This window comes from Oryctolagus cuniculus, chromosome 4 (assembly GCF_964237555.1).
Source record: "Oryctolagus cuniculus chromosome 4, mOryCun1.1, whole genome shotgun sequence".
NCBI classification, from domain to species: domain Eukaryota; kingdom Metazoa; phylum Chordata; class Mammalia; order Lagomorpha; family Leporidae; genus Oryctolagus; species Oryctolagus cuniculus.
Window position 1 is genome coordinate 8,915,697 of NC_091435.1, and position 20,116 is coordinate 8,935,812.

General features: G+C 49.6%; 2 protein-coding genes across 3 annotated transcripts in view; one reads left to right on the forward strand and one right to left on the reverse strand.

Moving 5' to 3' along the window:
* Positions 1-764, forward strand: part of LOC100348276 (carbonyl reductase [NADPH] 1) — a 150,618-nt gene extending 149,854 nt beyond the window's left edge. The window contains exon 3 of the mRNA XM_070071850.1: positions 238-764. Within this exon, the coding sequence (XP_069927951.1) occupies positions 238-656 (419 nt within the window). The 3' untranslated portion in view covers positions 657-764. The remainder of the gene's footprint in view (positions 1-237) is intronic.
* An 11,632-nt stretch (positions 765-12,396) lies between these two features.
* LOC100344692 (carbonyl reductase [NADPH] 1) lies at positions 12,397-19,681 on the reverse strand. Of its 2 annotated transcripts, none has more exons than XM_070071857.1 (3): positions 19,284-19,681; positions 18,338-18,445; positions 12,397-16,353 (listed from the first exon to the last, which is right to left on the reverse strand). In XM_070071857.1, the coding sequence occupies exons 1-3, from the start codon at positions 19,663-19,665 to the stop codon at positions 15,926-15,928; spliced, it is 918 nt and encodes a 305-aa protein (XP_069927958.1). In that variant the 5' UTR covers positions 19,666-19,681; the 3' UTR covers positions 12,397-15,925. The 2 variants fall into 2 exon arrangements, with proteins under 2 accessions (XP_069927958.1, XP_008273071.3); XM_008274849.4 differs by having other exon boundaries at positions 12,402-16,353; positions 18,338-18,454.
* Positions 19,682-20,116: the final 435 nt, after the last annotated feature.

Here is a 20,116-nt window from a genome sequence, read left to right on the forward strand (position 1 = left end):
ACCCTGGGTTACTGGGACCTCGAAGGTGGCTCGTTGCAATGTCACTGCCTTCTCTGCTCACCCAGAAGGTGAAGGCAGAAGTGGAGTCGTTGGCTGTGTGACCACCACGCTGTGTCTGTCCATTTCACTTGGAAATCACTCTGCCATTTGTTTGTCGGGTTACTCAAATCCCAGCGCCTTTGGGCTCCAGCCGTCCTGTGCAAGCCTCTCCTGATAGTGATTTCTGGTGCATTTTAGGCAGAGTGGTGAACGTGTCCAGCCTGATGTGTCTCAGAGCCCTTAAATCCTGCAGCCCGGAGCTGCAGCACAAGTTTCGCAGTGAGACCATCACGGAGGAGGAGCTGGTGGGGCTCATGAAGAAGTTCGTGGAAGACACGAAGAAGGGGGTGCACCAGAAGGAAGGCTGGCCTAGTACTGCATATGGGGTGACGAAGATCGGAGTCACTGTCCTGTCCAGAATCCAGGCCAGGCACCTGAGTGAGCAGAGGGGAGGGGACAAGATCCTCCTGAACGCCTGCTGCCCAGGGTGGGTGAGAACCGACATGGGGGCACCCAACGCCACCAAGAGCCCAGAAGAAGGAGCAGAGACCCCCGTGTACTTGGCCCTTTTGCCTCCAGATGCTGAGGGCCCTCATGGACAGTTTGTCATGGAATAAAGGGTTGAACAGTGGTGAGCTCACCCCCAGCTCCTCCGGTGGATCCTGCTTCCTGGCCTGTCCTGATTTAACCTAAAGGACTTTACACTGTCAGCAAATGTCCCAGCCATTGGGGAAATCCAAACATCTCCATCAAATAATAGTTGTTGATGGTCTGTGATTTATGTAGGCTTTGCATGACCTGACTGTTAATTGTGTGTATTTTCTTGTGATTTTCTCTGAAATTTGGGGAGAGAAAAGTTGCAATTGTTGGAAATAGCACATGGAAATCAAGAGTTGAATAAATTGTTCTTTATAAAGCCCCCTATACCGATTGCTTATATGTTAAGAAAATTCATCCCACAACTCTAATCAAAGGAAAAATGGGAGCAAAGGAAGGGATCGTGCAACTCAGGAGACAGCAAGCTATAGATAGGAACCAATAGGAAATATCTTGACTTCTTCAAGTCACACAACTCTGTCACTATGACTCAGGCATACTCTTTGGGAGCCCAAATGCAGACACCGTATGGGACCCAACGTGGATGGCTGCAAGTGGCCTTCAGGCATCAGCTTTGTAATCTCCAGGAGAAAGCGCATAGCACCATGAAGGGAAGGGTCGCTCGCCTTGCTTACTTAGGAAGCCTAACCCACGGGAAAATACAACCGTGTCCGTGTGGGACCTGAGGGAGGAGTGTTCAGAAAGACTCAGTGAAAGGCACTGGGAGATGAGAGAGTTACTGTGACGTCTCCTCCATGTCACTGTGTTATATAGGGATGAGGTGTGCTGAGGTCTGTAACACTTACCTATCTCAACAGCACACGTGCACAGACATGCACATCCAACATGATGAAATTGCCACAGTTTTTGAATCATCATGGGTGGCTATTATACAATTTCTTGAACTTTCTGTTTCTTTAAAACCTACAAGACATGGGGTATCGAGGGGGAGGAGATGGATCCAGGCTCCACCACCTTAGTGCATGATCTTGGGCAAAGTGACTGCATCTTGATGTGCCTCAGTTTCTCCAGCTGTCAAATAGGGGACGTAGGGTGACATGGTTGGATGTACAGTGTTGAAAACAGCACCTGGAAGTTCTACATGCAAAGCAGAGACTATCCCCGTCCCTGGTGGTACTGAGAAGCATCTGTTCAAGGCCCATCCCCCAGTCGGGGTCCTGGACGGGAGGAAATGTCCCGTGTATTCCCTCCTATTCACAGACCCACTGCAGGTGGTGCAGGTGTGAATTTCAGGCTTAGAGAATGCAAAGTGATCCCCTCTGAAAACAGATCAGGGCCATGTTTTACAGTGAGATTTACACAAATTCTGTGCTTTAATATGGCTTTTCGTTTCCTCCTAGGAATTGTGTTTCTGTCAATAAACACCAGAGGAACAGCTGTGAGTGGGTCAGGGACTCGTGGATGGTATTTCAACTACCATCTGGAAATGTAGAGTGGAATTGCAAAACTGTCTTCCCCTAAGAGCTGAAGAAGATTATTGAAGGAATTTAAGAAAGCATTGTTCCAGATTCTGGTTACCTCTGAGAGGACAGGGGATACACAAGTCTCATCTCTGTTGCCAAGGCTTGCTTTCTTAAGCTGGAGGATAGGTACATGTTGCTAAAATGAAATCTTGAGAAATAGTAAAATTTCTCATATAAATATAAAAATAAACTCTTTAAAAGTATTTTTGCTCATGATATGTGGGAACCAGGCATATGTGATAACTTGCTGAAAGGAAAAGCCAGAAGGGCAGTGGTTTGGATGGAAGAGAGGAATGTTGAGCTCAGTTGCAAATGCAGACAAAACTCATGCCTCCATATGGGAAGGGAGTCCATTAAGTCACTTAGAGATCAGACAACCGTTACCTATCTGTGCATTATCTACAAAGTATACTTGTACCAGAGCTCAATGACAAGAGCAAGGCTGGAATGTGGGAACCCAGAGGAGATGATGTAGACTCTCAAGGGTTTTCCAGTGAAATATCTGTTTCCCACTGTCTCTCCATTTGATCGAACAATCTTGGAGATATGTTATTCTTTTTTTTTATTTGACAGATAGAGTTAGACAGTGAGAGAGAGACAGAGAGAAGGTCTTCCTTTCGTTGGTTCACCCCCCAAATGGTCGCTATGGCCAGAGCTGCGCTGATCCAAAGCCAGGAGCCAGGTGCCTCCCTCTGGTCTCCCATGCGGGTGCAGGGGCCCAAGCACTTGGGCCATCCTCCACTGCCTTCCTGGGCCACAGAGGAGAGCTAGATTGGAAGAGGAGCAACCGGAACTAGAGTCCAGCACCCATATGTGATGCCTGCACCAGAGGTGGAGGATTAACCAAGTGATTCACAGCGCTGGCCCTATTATTCTTGATCATAAAGTAATATTCATCCCATCAAGTTTGGCTGATATATAAAGACAGAGTCTACATACCAATTTGTTTTAGTTTGTTCATTTGCTTGTTTTCACCAGTGTTATTCTACATTTATTTTCTAACGAGTCTTTATAAAGAATATTTTTTTTTGTTTATTTGAGAGGTAGAATTACAGAAAAAGATATGGAGAGACAGAGAGACAGGTTATTCATCTGTTGGCTCATTGCACAGATGGCTGAAACGGTCGGAGCTGGGCCATTCCGAAGCCAGGAACCAAAAGCTTCTTCTGAGTCTCCCACGCAGGTGCAGGGACACAGGGATGTGGGCCATCTTCCATGGCTTTCCCGCCCATAGCAGGGAGCTGGATCAGAAGAGGAGCAAACAAGATATCAACTTGTGCCCACATGGTATGCCAGCGCTGCAGGCAGAGGCTTAGCCTAATACGCCACAGTGCTGGACCCAAGGAATATTAATTAGTATTTGCTTTCAAAGTGGCTCGAGGTTAGGAAGGCCAGCCAGGAACTTGACACCAGATTTTGCTGACAGTACCTACTAACATAGGCTAATTTCTCTGGACAAAAGACAAAATTACGAAAAAAGATTTTGCTTCCAGATCTTGATTGGATTCATTTACATTTCTAGAGTTGTCCTATGCCTCCTACCATAAAGTAGGAGTGTTAGGATGGACTGAGTAGGGGAGCAGAAAATGTGCTGAGGAAAGCAGAAACAGAAAACACAAAGCAGATTTGTTGTTTAAAGTGACCTTTCTTGTGCAGACATAAGTGGAGAGGACTTCCAATCATGCCAGCTAACATGGGCTATTTGGGGATTTGGCTGTTATCTCTGTGTTCCGATTTCTCCCAGTTAACTTGTGTGGCTTACAAATGTGGAACTCTACCACAAGTGTCCCCTATTTTGCTGTCACGACCTGGGACTCACTGGAGTTCAGTCTAAATAAATGGCCTCCTCTACATTTTACATGCCATTCTCAAGGTCACTAGGATACTGCCCATGTCAGTAAGGAACACTCCTTTCTCATATGTAAATCTGTAAATGCTGCAAGAAACATGAGCCACTTAAGAGATTTTGTCAAAGAAAAGAATTGTTTTTAACACTAAGCAACATCAAGGCAGAATGATTCAGGGCCATCCTGATGCGTATTGATAGCCCTGCAGTAAGAGTTTGCAGTAGGGGAGAGATTGGGCTCAACGGGGAATCCAGGAGGAAAATAGGAATTGATACCCAAGGGGAAGGCTGGAGGGAGGAGGGTTGTCACGGGGTAGGGTCACTCTTTGCAAACCTGATCTAAGAGGATTTTTTTTTTTTTGGTGGTCAGCAAGATAGCAAGGTATGATGAAGGGAAATAATGAAGAGAACACAGCCGAGAGGTCGGTGGGCATCTCAGTGAAGAACGGAGAGCCCAGTCTGCTTTACTTGGAGTATTTATGGCTGTTTGCTGTGGGCCTTCTTCCTCCTGCCCCTACACCCTGTCTGGAATACAGCTGGGTGGAGGGCTTTCTGGGTGTGGAATCCCTCCCAGAACTTCATAATAGTCCCCATGGTGAAGGATAGAAGACAGTCCCCTGAGCACCCCCTAGGAGAGGGCTCGGGCCCCTCGACCAGGTTATTGGACAATGGCCAGACTTTGATAAGTAAATGCTGGCTGCTTCCTGGTTCCATCACCCAGAAAGTCCCATTTTTCTTCAGCCCCTCAAACACATAGGTTCATGTCTACCGAGCTACCATAACACACCCCCCCTCAAGAGAAACAACCCATAATCTTATGGAGAAAACATGGAGGAAGGTCCATCTCCTGTGCTTTATTAGAGCTGACCTATGGGCATAGAGTGGTGATGGGCATTCTTCTCTTGCTGTCTGTCGAGAGTGTTCAGAGGGGGCCTGGGAATGATTGTCTTGTGTGGTCCAGAGGACTGGCCACATCGTCCAAAGTGATAGGCTGGATGCCATGTCTCATGATCATCTGGAGCTGGATGGCTGATACTCTGCTAGAGACCAAATAGTTCAGAGAGAAACAGAAAGAGGAAGGAAGCTATAGGACAAAGGAGGGGCAATAGCCAGGGTTTCCATGACCACAGATTAGGTCCAAAATTACATTCTTGCTCAGCCTGGTCCTGGACAAACAGGATTTTTATAGAAAGCAGAGTGAATGATCAGACATCTGCTGGGGCGGGGGCAGTGTGGGGTGGTGTGGGTAGAAATGTGGTCAAGTAGCCAGGGCAATGGATTCTGGCTAGAGCGCTACAGAACAGAGGAGAAGCCACAGGCTGGCCCTGATTGAGCAGAGGGGATCAGAAGAGCTCAACAAATATTGGATCAAGGGGAGAGGGTCTGTCGTAATAGAGACAGACAGTGGCCGGGCCAGGCAGTTGAGGCTTGCGGCACTTTGGGCACTGCTCTCATTGTTCACATAAATGTTGAGTAAGTGCTTCCCCCAGGGACAGGCCCTGAATAATCAAAGATGGATTGATTGGGAGCTCAGTCTCACTCAGAATTACCAGGTCATGTCGTTTCCAGAAGAAGGGTCTCTGTGCAGACAAATCTCAACGCTACTCCCCCTATGCAGGAGTGTCAGTCTGCGGAACATTGAAGAGGATGTCTAGGTTTCCACTGCAGTGGTGTCTGGATGAGGTGTGTGGGGTCCCAGCACAAAGAGGAGTTGTCACACACAGGTCTGCACCTACAGTGGCTATTGGTGTGCTACTTGTAGCACATGTGTGCTCTACCTCTACCCTGTTAAGTCCAGTTATGGAAAACAATGGACATCACGTCACACCAGGAAGGAGAACCCCTCACAAGGATTGGGAAAGATTCAGAAGTGCTGGTCCTGATGTGAAAGAGCAATTAAAGAAGATTTGGGGTCACACTTATTTCTGTAGAAATAAGTTCCTAGATTTCCAAAACCATCATAATTCTTCGACTTAAACTACATCCTCAGTGAAAGCGCCCATGCTTGGGAACTGTAGTAGATTGAATATTGGATCTCTAGAAGACATGACTATGACTCAGAACCAGAATCTGTGACATGCACCAGGCAGAATCTCCCATGTATTACTTTATAGTGGCTCGTTTATGTCTGCTTCTAGGAGCCACACCTATATGGAGGAATTTAAGTGGTGGTACCTTATACCAAGTTAGGCTATATTCTTGGTATAATTTGGCAATCACCTTTTTAAAGATGTGATTTCTCTTTTGGGTTTTTAGTAGATTGAGATCTTAAGACACACTTAGATTTCATTTTAAATTAAGAGATTTACATATTTCTCAGGTAGTTCCCATATGGAGCAGTGCTCACTATTACTTGCATAGAAGAAGGAAGTCCGTTCATACCAGTAAATATCTGAAGCTCTCGGTTGTCCTAGGCATCAGAGCAAAGCCTAATTCTCAGTCATCAGAGAGGGAGGTGGGTGCCCCCACATGTTGGATGTCCCTTTCAGCTGGAAGCCTTTGCTATTTGGGGGTTGTTTCAAGCTCATTAAAGACTACCCTGCATTATTTATTACTGTAACTACATGAAGAGGAGGTCCTCATGAATGAAGCTGTGCAGAGCTCATGAAGGCCTTGAGCCTTTATCTGGATTCTCACCCAAGTGCTTTGTGATGGTGGACCAGGGCCAGGGACTCGAGAATGAGTCCATGGGAGCTCTCTATTCATCAGCTGGTGTCACCCCAGTGTCAATACCCAGTCCTTTGCTCTTCCCACATCTTCCTCGGTGTGAGGAGGTTTCCAGTGTTCTCAATCAGCCGAAGGTATCAAGGCCCCCAGGAAGAGCCTTGCCTTGAGCTGTGGCTTTGGCAGCCAGAAGGCAGCCTGGTTTCCTGCAGAAACGTTAAGTGTCCACCAACTGGTGACTAGGACAATGGCTTGTAGTCACCTGTTCTGGCTCTGCCACTGCCTCCACAGGGTCAGCATCTTAGCTGCGTACTTAGCATCCTTATCCCTGTTGTCAGGAGCCCCCTTTCCTTCCAGATAGCACCAGGAGCCTGCGCAACTGGAGACACGTCTGGTGTCTGTGCCAGTATTTACCTTGTATGGTGTCTGTGCCAGTATTTACCTTGTCTGGTGTCTGTGCCAATATTGACCTTCTTTCCTTTTGGGAGCTGGAGAGCTCTTGTCAGAGTGAGCAGCTCAGCCGTCCAGGCTGCAGTCCTGGGTGCCTCTCACCCAGCCCTCCATTGCCCATTACCAATACACCTGCTCCGTTGGGGGAAGAGGGCCCGGTCATCTTGGCTGGGGCTGCTCCCACAGGTCCATTTTGCTGGAGAAACAGCCTCGAATATTTGCAGACAGTCCTGATGAAGGAACGCATTTTCATGGATAGGCAGGAGAGTGGCAGGACTCAGAGTGGACACAGCCTGGAGCTTCACCTTTAGATTATCTGAGGGACAGCCTGGCATTTGCCTAATTGTCCTTCTGGTGACCAATGATCTCCGTGTCCAAGGCCAGCCAGGAAGCATCTCCTGTGGTTACTGATTCTGCCACTGTCTGCATCCATAATAGGGTCCCAACCAGGCTGTAGGGTTGGGCTGGAAGCTGCATGATTGAGAGTGGGCCTGGGGTCTCATCATTGAGGGGTTGGTGCCTCTCTTTTTGTTCTGTCCATAACAAACCTTTGCTCACTAGCAGGAAGCAGAATGTGTAGCAATAGCCATCTGTGTATGTGCCCAAGTGGAGTGATGTGTTGAAAGATATGATAGGGGCCTGCATTATGGCGTAGCAGGTAAAACCTCTTCCTGCAGTGCCAGCATCCCATATGGGTACCAGTTCAAGACCTGGCTGTTCCTCTTCTGATCCAGCTCTCTGCTATGGCCTGGGAAAGCAGTGGAAGATGGCCCAAGTGTTGGGCCCCTGCACCCAAATGGGAAGACTTGGAAGAAGCTCCTGGCTCCTGGCTTTGGATAAGTGAGGCTCTAGCCATCGTGGCAAATTGGGGAGTGAACCAGTGGATGGAACATCTCTCTCTCTCTCTCTCTCTCTCTCTCTCTCTCTCTCTCCCTGCCTCTCCTTCTCTCTCTGTGTAACTCTGACCTTCAAATAAATAAATAAAATCATAAAAAAGAAAGATATGGTAAACAACTCAGCATTTTCTGAGTGTTAGAAGAACAACTTTAGTTCCAGTAATACCTGGCTGGCTGCCCCTCTGCATTCCAACTTCCTATAGGATGTTACTGCAACACCCTGGCTACTGGCACCTTTGGCCAAATATGGTTTCCTGCCTCATTTTGAAGGAAGCGAGAGCATTTCCATTGTGGGTCATAATCATGTGGTTCCCCTCCTGTTGTACACTCCTGTTCAGGGTGGACCTGAAGAGAAGGCTTTAGGAATGAAAGCTTTGGTGTGAATTCATTTTCCCCTTGAGGAGAGCAGGTCAAAGGCATTTGTTCACCTGTTGGTTGAGTTGTGTGTTCATAAGTTTATGTATAAAAATATATAATGAATTTAAGCCCTATCTATTCTTACTACTTTACTAGAAGTGTTCATATATATATATCAAATTTCCTTTGAAAAAATTTCTCAGGTGAATATATTTGGAAAACATTTTTTCTCCTTGAGAGTAGCGGTTTCTGATTTTCCAAAGATAGTTGGAGCCTGGTGGACTATCTCTGAATTTTATCAATCCTTATTTTCATCTGGGATAAAACATTAACATAAACACACCAGGAAGAATAGGCTGTTAGGAAATAGATGTCATATATACTAATTGTTTCTTTTTTTCCAATGATGGCTTCTGTAGAGTTGTGTCCCTGGCAGAGTGTTGTGATTTGCATTATCAAACAATCATGAATGTCCTTTTTTGCAACCTCTTGGTGTCAGGAGTTAGAAGGGTTAACAGACAGGAAGAACCCCTGTGGGAATAAGGAATCAGGTGTTCGTGTGAAAGCTGCCATTCACTGATTAGACAGAAGACATTGCCCATTGAAAATGAAAGACTGGTAGGGAACATGATGGGTCCCACACTCATAGATAACCCGATGAGAAACTGGACTCTGGCTTCATAACAGAGCACACCAATAAGCAACATGTCTCAAGTGCTTAGCAACTGATGAGCGAGGTATAACCTGCCTTCACTGTTCAGGTCAACAGTGTTTCTAATTAGTCACATCTTCCAAGGGGTGGACATGGTAATGTTTGTTAGCTGGCCAGGAACCATCACTGCTACACAAAAGGCACAGAAATAACACAGCAGGTTCCAGAATTGTGGCTCAGTCAGGTAAGCTGCCTCCGCAACACCAGAAGCCCATCTGGGCACGAGTTCACGAGCTCTGGCTGCTCCACTACCAATCTCAATCCCAACTAATGTGCCAGGAAAGCAGTGAGATGGCCCAGTTCCTTGGGCCCCTGCACCCATGTGGGAGACCCAGATGAAGCTTCTGACTTCATCCTGGCCTAGCCCAGGCTGTTGTGGCCATTTGGGGAATGAAGCAGCATATGGAAGATCTCCCTGTAACTCTGTTTTTCAAATACATAAATCTTTAAAAGGCCGACCCCTGATGTATCAAAACCATGTAGAAGAATTGATTAATTATTAAGCTCTCCCTATATAAGCTCCCAATATCCAGACCCTGACAGCTCCCTCCCTGGAGGACCCCTCTGGCATGCAGGAGTCTCTGTTTCCCTGTAAAATCTACTTTCACTTGCTTTGTTCACCCCCATTTGTGTCCTCATCATAATTCATTTTTTTTTGACAAGCAGAGTGGACAGTGAGAGAGAGAGACAGAGAGAAAGGTCTTCCTTTGCCATTGGTTCACCCTCCAATGGCCGCCGCAGCGGGCACGCTACGGCTGGAGCACCGCGCTGATCCGATGGCAGGAGCCAGGTGCTTCTCCTGGTCTCCCATGGGGTGCAGGGCCCAAGCACTTGGGCCATCCTCCACTGCACTCCCTGGCCACAGCAGAGAGCTGGCCTGGAAGAGGGGCAACCGGGACAGAATCCGGCACCCTGACCGGGACTAGAACCCGGTGTGCCGGCGCCGCAAGACAGAGGATTAGCCTAGTGAGCTGCAGCGCCGGCCTCTCTATTGTTAATAATCATACATGGATTAATTACAAAGACTGAGATATTTAAACAGATACAGGCATCACTTCACATTTCAATGGACAGAACATTTTTTCTTGGTTGTAAGTCAAATCCATACCTTTATGATCTCAGATGTCCAACAAACATAAATACAGTCCTGTCAGGGCAGCAGACTCAGGGACAAACAGGTTAACAAGCGTAAAACAGTTTTATCTTATTTTACCCAGCTTATTTATTAAGGGTTTGTGTAAGCCACGGAACTAAAAGTCACATGGGCTGATTTAGCCGTGTTAATTTACTAACCTGTAAAGCAATTAAAAGGAAATTCTTAAGGGATTTTTTTTAACATGCAGATACAACACACCACATGTATATACATGTAACATATGTAACAAAGCTCATGAGACAGAAAAACTGTTAAAGCCACTGCTTGCAACAATACCATCTCATATCAGATTGCTGGTTCAAGTCCCAGATGCACCATTTCTGATCTAGCTTCTTGTTAATGCACCTGGGAAAGCAGGATGAGGGAACATGTACCTAACTGCTTCCACCCAGGTGGGACACCCGGATAGAATTCTTGGCTCCTGGCTTAGGCCTGGCTCAGCCCTGGCTGTTGCAGGCATTTGGGGAGTGAACTGGAGGATAAAAGTTATCTCTATTTTTGTCTTTCTCAATCTCTCTCTCTCTCTCTCTCTCTCTCTCTCTCTCTCTCTCTCTCTCACTCTCTCTCAAATCATCGAATAAGCAAAAAACATGGTTCAATGATTAATCTTTAAATAGTGCTAAAACATTGCTGTGTCTGTCCAATGACCATTTGACAAAAACAGGAGGCTCTCCACACACGGACACCAGTGACTACAATAAACCTTTTCCTTACCCCGGTGTTGGGTGTGTTTTGTGGTGACCTTTCAACCCCTCCATCCTCTAGCTTGTACCCAGGCCAGGTGGTGGGGCAGAAAAAGATGAGACATTTTTTTCTGCAAGCTCAGGGGTCAAAGAAATCTCAAAGTAGATGTTTGCCTCCTGGCTGGAATGAGAGGGTAAAAACAGAGGCGTACTTCAGGCCCTATGTCTCCTGAGTTAGAGACCTCTCACAAAACCCTCTTGCTGCTTGCAGTGTCCAGATGTGCACTGAAGCCCACAGGGAAGGGAGGAAGGTGAGAGTCGCTAATTTAGCATGTACCACCCACCTCTGCTCAGCCTTCCATGCCTGTAGCCTAGGCTGTTCGGTTAATGTGACCAAGACCACCGAACAAGACCGTGCTGAGAAAAGTGTAGAAGAGTTTACTGGGGGCATAACTGCTGGGCTGTCTCCAAGGAGAGAGAGAGAGCAGAAGCAGGAGTTTCTGTGCATGCATTAGCTGGGGGCTGCTGCTTCCAGGCTACAACAGCCTGCAGCTGGGGAGGAAGTGGGATTGGGGTTAGGAAGTTTGCTATCTATTGGGAAAGTTTACTGCAACCGTGGGAAGTGCTGTTTTGCAGGAATGAAAGGGTGTAGGTTATATCTGTAGTTGTGCAAGGGGCATGGTTTATTTTGCTAGTGTAAGCACAGCTGTAGGCACACTTGCTTGGGTGCCCTAACATAGGATATAGCTTTGTCAGAATAGCACAGGCAGGTCCCTTACTGGAGGTGTGCTGCACGGGACCTCTGCCTGGTCAAATACACACTGTCACTTGGTTCTTCGACATAAGGAAACATAGTTGTTTTGTGCCTCTTAACCTCCAGTCTTATCTGATGGGCCTCATTTCAACAATGAGCCTTCATGGCAAGAGCTTAGCAAACAAAGGTGTTTCAAGCTAGAGTTTGGCAAGAGAGTGCCAGTCCTGGTTACTGACTAGGCCTGCTGACTAGGCAGGTGAAGTCACTAAGAAGCTCAGTGGGGGAGTGAAATTCTCCCCAGCAAACCTGATCTGAGGTATATACTGCATAGCCAGTTTCAGACTAAGTGACCCAAAAGAAGTGAGTTGAGAAGGAAGATAAGGGGACACCAGAGACATGCTGAGACTTGACTACACAGCTCAGGCCACATGGGGACTGCATCTAACGGGAGTCTAGATCAAAAAAGGTGTGGCTGGTACTGTGGTATAGTGGGTTAAAGACCCAGCCTTCAGTACCTGCAAGCCATATGGGCACTGGTTTGAGTCCCGGCTGCTCCTCTTCTGATCCAGCTCTCTGCTATGGCCTGGGAAAGCAGTAGAAGATGGCCCAAGTCCTTGGGCCCTGCACCCACGTGGGAGACACAGAAGAAGCTTCTGGCTCCTGGATTCAGACGGGTGCATCTCTGGCCATCTGGGTTGTGAATAGCTGATGGAAAACCTCTCTCTCTCTCTCTCTCTCTCTCTCTCTCTCTCCTCCACCCCACCCCTGTAACTTTGCCTTTCAAATAAATAATTAAATCTTCTTTTTTAAAGGAAGCATGAGAAAACACAATAGAAGAAGAAAAAGAAGGCAGCAAGTTCAAATCCTGACTAATTACATCAAGAACAGTCAGGCTCCCTTATAAAGAAAGTGCAATGTGTAAGGAGCTTTCAACTGTGAAAGCATGGCACAGCTAACTAAAGTGCTTCCCAGTAACACACTGATGTTCTAAAATCCTTACACTGTAGGCAAGTGTGTTTAATTTTGCCCCTTGTATACATTTATTGACCTGGACAAGGAGCTGTTAGGGTTGGGGATGGGGTGGGGTTGCTGTCTCTAGCAAGCACAACAGCAGTGACTTGGGTCCTCACACATCCTCTTTCTGGGGACGCAGTCGCCTGCTTCCTGGGGCGCTCAGAGCTGCGGACAGTGCTCTAGGCTTGATCTTAGCCTAAGGATGGAGACGCCATCGCCATCGGACAGCACTCCTGCCCTTTGCTGAGCTCGTCCTGCGGCTCTGTCCTGGGCGGCTTTGAGTGAGCCAGAGAAACAGGCCCTCTGCAGCCTGGGCTTTACCTCCCCCTGAACAGTACCTGAATAGTTTTAGCATTAAAATGGACGCCCTGGGCATTAACTCTGGCTTCACCTGGGCTTTGGAGAAGAAGCATTTCAAATAGACACTGGCACTTTCAGACCTTGCGAGCTAAAGATTCCACAATGCATGCTTTGTGGTGGTAAGCTTTAACCACTCAGGAAAATTTCACACGTAACCAGGGCTAGTTACTTATTCTCTGTCCGAATTTTATTTAGGTTTCAAGGTTCAGCTTTATTAACTCCTTACGCTTGCTTTCTGAAGTTCAGTTCCATGTTTCATGGCATACCCGCCAAGATAGTTAGCATGTACACAGCAGGCTTTTCATTTCTTTTTTAAACAGCTTCCTATTGGAGCAGAGACTTAAGCATAAACCAGTTGAGTGGCAGGCTGGTATGCTGTTGTCTGTTACATAAAGCTATGGGCAGAATCTTAGTAAATATAACGGAGATAGAGATAGTGATAGAGATGGAGATACACGAGAGAGAGAGAGAGAGAGAGAGAGAGGAAGGGAGGTAGAGGAGGGGAAAGGAAAGGAAGGTGAGACCCCTTGTTACTGCCTCCTTCCATTCTGGGTTGTCCTTCTCTGAAGCCAATTAGAACAGCTTGGCCCTCTTCATCTTCCCCCAACATTTTAATTTCTTGCACAGGAAGAGGAACTTTGGGCTCAAACTGGGGGGTTGTGTTTGGACTCGTCTGTGTTCTCACTGGAGGTACCAGGGGCCTCATGAGTGTCCTTGTGGGCCCCGTAGGGACACAGTGGTGGCAGCTCCTGGTCCTGGCTCCTTCCCTCCAGTCTGCTGTCTGCCCCCCCCAGCCGGCCCGCTCTTCCCTCCTCCCTGCAACGTGAACGAAGCAGGATGCCGGTCCTGCAGCCTTGAGACCGTCTCCTAGGAATGCACCTTCTGTGTCAGTCTCCGATCTGCTTGCTGCACACCACGGTGCTGTCCCCACGCTTGGCTTCCGTCCTCACAGATGTGGGGAACTTGGGGGATTCCTCTTCCTTGCAGGAGTCCTTGAGCCCATCTGCTTCTGTGCCTCTCACAATTCCCTGTTACTACCAGCCCTGCCAGAGGCCTGGCCATGTCTCCTGAGTGCTCTCCAAAGAGCCATCAAGACCTCCTGGGGGAATGCCAGAAAATCAGATCACTACAGGAAACACCAATCACCTCAGTAGGAACTTCCTGTGCGAGGGGGACCAACAGACGCCATGTGGTCGTGAGCATTGACCCCACGCTCACATAATTGGCAGGCAGGTGATTTTAGGACAGAGGTGAGTGACTGAGACCTCGTCTGGGGCTGGATCAGAGTAGTTGTGTGATAGTCGCTGAAATGACCTCATCTTTCTAAACGTAGACGTCTTCCAGGACAACGGGTGCTCGAGCTGTTTCTGCTTAAACAGGGGATCTTTGCATTTCATGTTCCCGGTTTGCATGTGACAGTTGTGTCCACATTTGCTTCACTTTGCTGTTTCTTAGGCACAGGATTTGGGTCCTGCTTCAACTGTGCCTGTGACGACACCTTTGACCTAAGTCTCTGTGGCCCTGACGCTGCTCGCTGGTCTCAGTAGGTGGTAGAGCTTTGTGTTTTTGTGAAAAGGCCATCTGACAAAGCACAGTCTGTTAACTTCAACACTACTTTACTATTTAAACCATTTATTTCTTTATTTGAATGTATTGAGTGTCACAGTAAGAGAGGGAGAGGGGGAGAGAGAGTGTGTGTGAAAGAGAGAGAAAGAGATCGTCTATCCTCTGGTTCACTCCTCAAATGTCCTCAGTACCTGGGGCTGTACCAAACATAGCCAAGAACGCCATCTGGGTCTCCCACACGGCTGGCAGAAGTCAAGTACTTGTTCCACCATCCACTGCTTTCCCAGTGCACAGCAGGGAGCTGCTAATGAGTAACCCATCAATAGCAGATGTAGGCACAGACCTGCATGATTAAGAACTCCACTTTATCCTGGAACCCCACACACCTCATCCAGATACCTCCACCATTGAATGCAAGACACCTGTGTCCACCTCCCTCAGCCCAACATGTAATGCACCTGGAGAACTGCACTGAGATCTTTCTGCAGAGACCCTTCTTTAAACTGCACAGCCGGGCAATTCTGCCTTAGACCTGAGCTTCCATTCAATCCAGCTGTGATTACTCAGGGCCTCCCCCTGGGGGAAGCACTTACTCAGCATTTATGGGAACAAAGAGAGCAGTGCCCCAGGAGCCTCAAGAACCAACAGCATGGCCTGGCTGGTGTCTGCTTGGGCCATGACAAAGCCTGGCTCCTTGACCAAATGTTCCTGGAGCTCTTCTGACGCCTCTGCTCAACAAGGACTGACCCGGGGCTTCAGCCTCTGTCCTTGCAAGCCCTGGCCAGGATCGCTCACCCTGGCTCCTGACCACATTTCTCACCCCACACCACTCCACAGGGGACATCTGATCACCCCAGTCTGCTTTCAAAAAGAATCCTGCTAGGTCACTTTAGCAAAGACCGACCCTACCCTTTGTCAGCCCTCCTCCTTCCAGGCAACCTTTGAGTATTAGTTCCCAAGGTTGCTTCCTGAATTCCTACTTGAGCCCAATCTCTCTCCCCTGTCCTGGCATGTGGGGTGGATTTTCATCAGCACATAAACAATCTGCATATAGACCTTTCTGAAGAAGCATTTATTCAACCCTTGATTTCCAGTTGTTATTTTCAGCAATCGCACCCTCTCTCCCCCATCACAGAGGGATCTCAAGAGAATTCACAGAATTAGCACTCTAGTCACTGAGTAGCCAAGAGAGAAGTCGTAGAACATTTGCAGGTCTTAGTTGATAGCGATGTTTTGATTTCCCCAGTGGCTGGGACATTGGCTGACAGTGTAAAGTCCTTTGGGTTAAAACAGGACAGGCTAGGAAGCAGGACCCATGGGTAGAGCTGGGGGTGAGCTCACCACTGTTCAACTTTTTTGTCCATGACAAACTGTCCATGAGGGCCCTCGGCATCTGGAGGCAAAAGGGCCAAGTACACGGGGGGTCTCTGCTCCTTCTTCTGGGCTCTTGGTGGTGTCGGGTCCCCCCATGTCGGTTCTCACCCACCCTGGGCAGCAGGCGTTCAGGAGGATCTTGTCCCCTCCCCTCTGCTCACTCAGGTGCCTGGCCTGGATTCTGGACAGCACAGTGATGCCCATCTTGGCCACTCCATAGCCATTGTCAGGCCAGCCTTCCTTCTGGTGCACCCCCTTCTTCGCGTCTCCCACAAACTTCTTCATGAGCCCCACCAGCTCCTCCTCCGTGATGGTCTCACTGCGAAACTTGTGCTGCAGCTCCGGGCTACAGGATTTAAGGGCTCTGAGACACATCAGGCTGGACACATTCACCACTCTGCCTAAAATGCACCAGAAATCACTATATGAGGGGCCAGTGCTGTGGCACTGTAGGCTAAGTCTCTGCCTGTGGCACCGGCATCCCATTTGGTTGCCGGTTCATGTCCCAGGACCTTCTCCTCCAATCCAGCTTCTTTTTATGGCCTGGGAAAGCAGTGGAAGATGCGCTAAGCGCTCGGGCCCCTGCACTGATGTGGGAGACATGGAAGAGACTACTGGCTCCTGGGTTCAGATCGGTCCACTCTGGCCATTGCAGCCATTTGAGCGTGAACCAGTAGATGGAAGACCTTTCTTTCTGTCTCTACCTCTCTCTGTTTGTCACTCTACCTCTCAAACAAAGAAATAAAATCATTTTAAAATATCACTATGTGAAAAGGTGTGCACATCATGGCTGGTAAAGACCGAAGCTGATGGGGATTTGAGACCAGAGAACGTTCTCTTGAGAGACACACAGCAGTGTGTATTCTAAGGGCAACAGGCAAGGATGGTGCGGTACTGGCATAAGGAGCTCCGATTTTTAAAGACTGATTTGAAAGTCAAAGTTACAGAGAGAGAAGGAGAGACAGAAAGAGGCAAAGGTCTTCCAACCTTTGGCCACTCCCATAGGGACAGGGAGAGAAAAGATGATATTTTCCACTTCCACTCCCCAGATGGCCGCCATGGCCAGGGCTAAGCCAGGCCAAAACCAGGACCAGGACTTTCATCTGGGTCTCCCATGTGGGTGGCTGGGGCCCGAGTACTTGGGCCATTTTCTGCTGCTTTTCCCAGGCCATCAGCAGGGAACTGGATCAGAAGTGGTGCAGCTGGGACTCCAATAGGCACGCATATGGGATCCTGGCTTGCAGGGGGAGGATTTACTGGCTACGCCACCACGCTAGCCAGCAGGAGCTCCGTTGTTGCCTTCAAGTCTGAATCCGTAGAGGAGGCAGCGACATTGGAAAAGCCGTCCTTTGAGGTCCTGCCGAACCAGAGTCTTGGAGGCAGTAGGACCTTCCCCAGGGACAGGTCAGGAAAACAGGTTAGGAGTTGAGTAAGTCGTATGAGCAAGTCCTCAACTCTCCACCTCGCATACCAGTCTTCCTGCAAGTGTCGGCTGGTGCCTCTCGGTGTAGATGGAAGGAGAGTGGCTGGGGTGAGTGTCACAGCACTTCCCAACAAAGACAGTGACCGTGTGCTGTGTTGGGAACAAAGCCCACTGGAGGGCAGTGACCATGAGCCTGGAGTTAGCCGGGTCACGGTAAGGCGGTCCCTGTAAGCCACGCTCAGGGCCTGGACTCTGGGGAGGGGCGAGACCATCAGAGGTGGGCAGATTGCCAGAGAGGAAAGTGCTGGAGAAGGGAGGTCCCAGGGGAGGTTTGCACCTGTCCACAGCCACACCTGAGGGCAGCTGCGCCCCTGGATGCATGGGTCGGGGTAGACTGAGGGAGCTCCGTCTCAGACCTGGAAGTAACCGTGGAGGACGGGGCAGGGCAGGTGACCGCCAGGATCGGGTCGGTGCCCACGGTGACACAGGGGTGAAGGAGAAGCCTCTGGAAATGCATTTTAGCCTGCGAGGGGCATCAGGAGGTGACGGAGAGGCAGGAGAGCTCAGGGTGTCTAAGGAGGAGTCGTCCTCTGGGGGATACAGTGGGTGACTGCTAGGAGGACCTGCCAGGCTGACTCAGGTCACTCAGGGAGCAGAGAGGGCCCAGGGTGGCACCCCCAGGGCCTCCAACATGAGATGGGCATGGGAGAAATGAGGAGCCTCTCCCAGGAGACCTGTGAGCTAAGAATGCAGGGTCAGAAGGCACCAGGTGTGCCAAGGGCAGAGACCACAGGGGCAGTGCAGGAGCAGGGACGACGTCCTGACCCAGGACAGCCCCTGGCAGGGGCGGCAGCAGGCTGGTGCAGCTGGAGCAGGACAGGCAGCAGGGATGGAGCTGAGAGCCCAGGCAGCAGGGCCAGCTCCCTCCTGAGGGCACAGCGTGGGGTCCCCAGGAGACTCACCTCTGGGCCTCATGAGAGGCAGCAGCTCTGTGCAGACATCTCGGGTGCCATGGAAGTTTGTCTTCATAGTCACCTCCGCTTTAATATGAAAGGGCGTGGTATCCACAACTTTGGGGTCTGAAAGATACGGTCAATCATTTTTAAAAAAATGATTATTGTCCATTTATTTGAAATGTAAAAGAGAGAGAGAGAGAGTGAAAGAGAGAGAGAGAAAGCAAAGTATCTTTCAGCTCCTATTCTATTCCCCAAATGCCCACCACTGCCAAGGCTGGGCAAGGCAGAAACTAGGAGCTAGGAAAGCTACCCAGGTCTCTCCTGAGGGTTGCAGGGCCCCAAGCACTTGAGACGTTCTCTGCAGCTCCCAGCCATGTTAGCAGGAAGCTGGATGAGAAACAGAGTAGCCAGGACTGGAACTGGCGCTGCCACACTGGATGTGGCTGTTCTGAGCAGCATCTGCCACAGAGCCTGTCCCTTGGCTAGAATTCTGTAGACATAAAGCAGTGCACGGGAAACCCAGCCACCCCGAGAGAAGTCTGCCTCTCATTGCTGCTTTGTGCCAACCTCACTGTCATCGGATAACATCCTCCATTCCTGAAAGTGGCAACCTCCACGGGCCATCTCTTGTCACCATTAAAAAATAACTTGCTTATTTCAAAATCAGTTGAAAAATCAATGCATAGCCTAAATCTCAATCATAGAGATGGAAGAGGACCTGGAAATGCCCCCTGGTGTTGAAGCATGGTAAACACCAAGGTCCCTTTGTCTTGAAAAGCCCACCACTCCCCAAGGGCCCAGCTTCCCACTCTTCACCCTCCCAGCCCCTCCTTCTGCTCCTTGGGGGTCCCTTTTCTAGACTCTGGTGCTGATCCTGCACCCCAGGATCGTCTAGTAGATGCACCCCACCGCTCCGGAGGCTCTGGGGAGGTCTCCCGCCCTGCCTCCTTACTTTCCATGTAGATGGCCGCATTGTTGACCAGCACGTCCAGGCCCCCGTACTCCCGGCGCAGGAAGTTGCGCAGGGCGCGGATGCTCTGCAGGTCCGTGATGTCCAGCTGGTGGAAGCGCGGGCTCAGGCCCTCAGCCTGCAGCTGCTGCACGGCTGCCCGGCCCCGCGCCTCGTCCCGCGCTGTGAGCACCACGTCCCCGGAGAAGAGCCGGCACAGGGCGCGCGCGATGGCGAAGCCGACGCCCTTGTTGGCGCCGGTCACCAGCGCCACGCGGCTGCAGGACGACATGGCTGGGTGGGAGCTCACAACACCCGCAGACCTCTCAGCCTGAGCTGCAAGACTATACCCTCGCAGAGGCACCTGCTGCGTCCAGAGCCGCATGTTTGAGTGTGCAGCTGCAGAGGCAGGCTCCGCCCCGCCCTGGGCAGGGCTTTCCAGTTCCATAACGAACTTGGGTGCAGAGATTCCCAGAGGGTCTCCTGGCTGGGTGTTGCAAAACCAGCCAAGCGAAGCGAAGCCCTAGGCTGGTGCTTGCTGCTGCTAGTGGCCTGTCTAGCATCAAAGGTCTGTTCAACCTGGACATGCTATTGATCTCAGCTGAGCTTTTTTTTTTAAATGCTTTTTTTTTTTTTTACAGGCAGAGTGGACAGTGAGAGAGAGAGACAGAGAGAAAGGTCTTCCTTTGCCGTTGGTTCACCCTCCAATGGCCGCCACGGCCGGCGCTCTGAGGCCAGCCACCGCGCTGATCTGAAGGCAGGAGCCAGGTGCTTCTCCTTGGTCTCCCATGGGGTGCAGGGCCCAAGCACCTGGGCCATCCTCCACTGCACTCCCG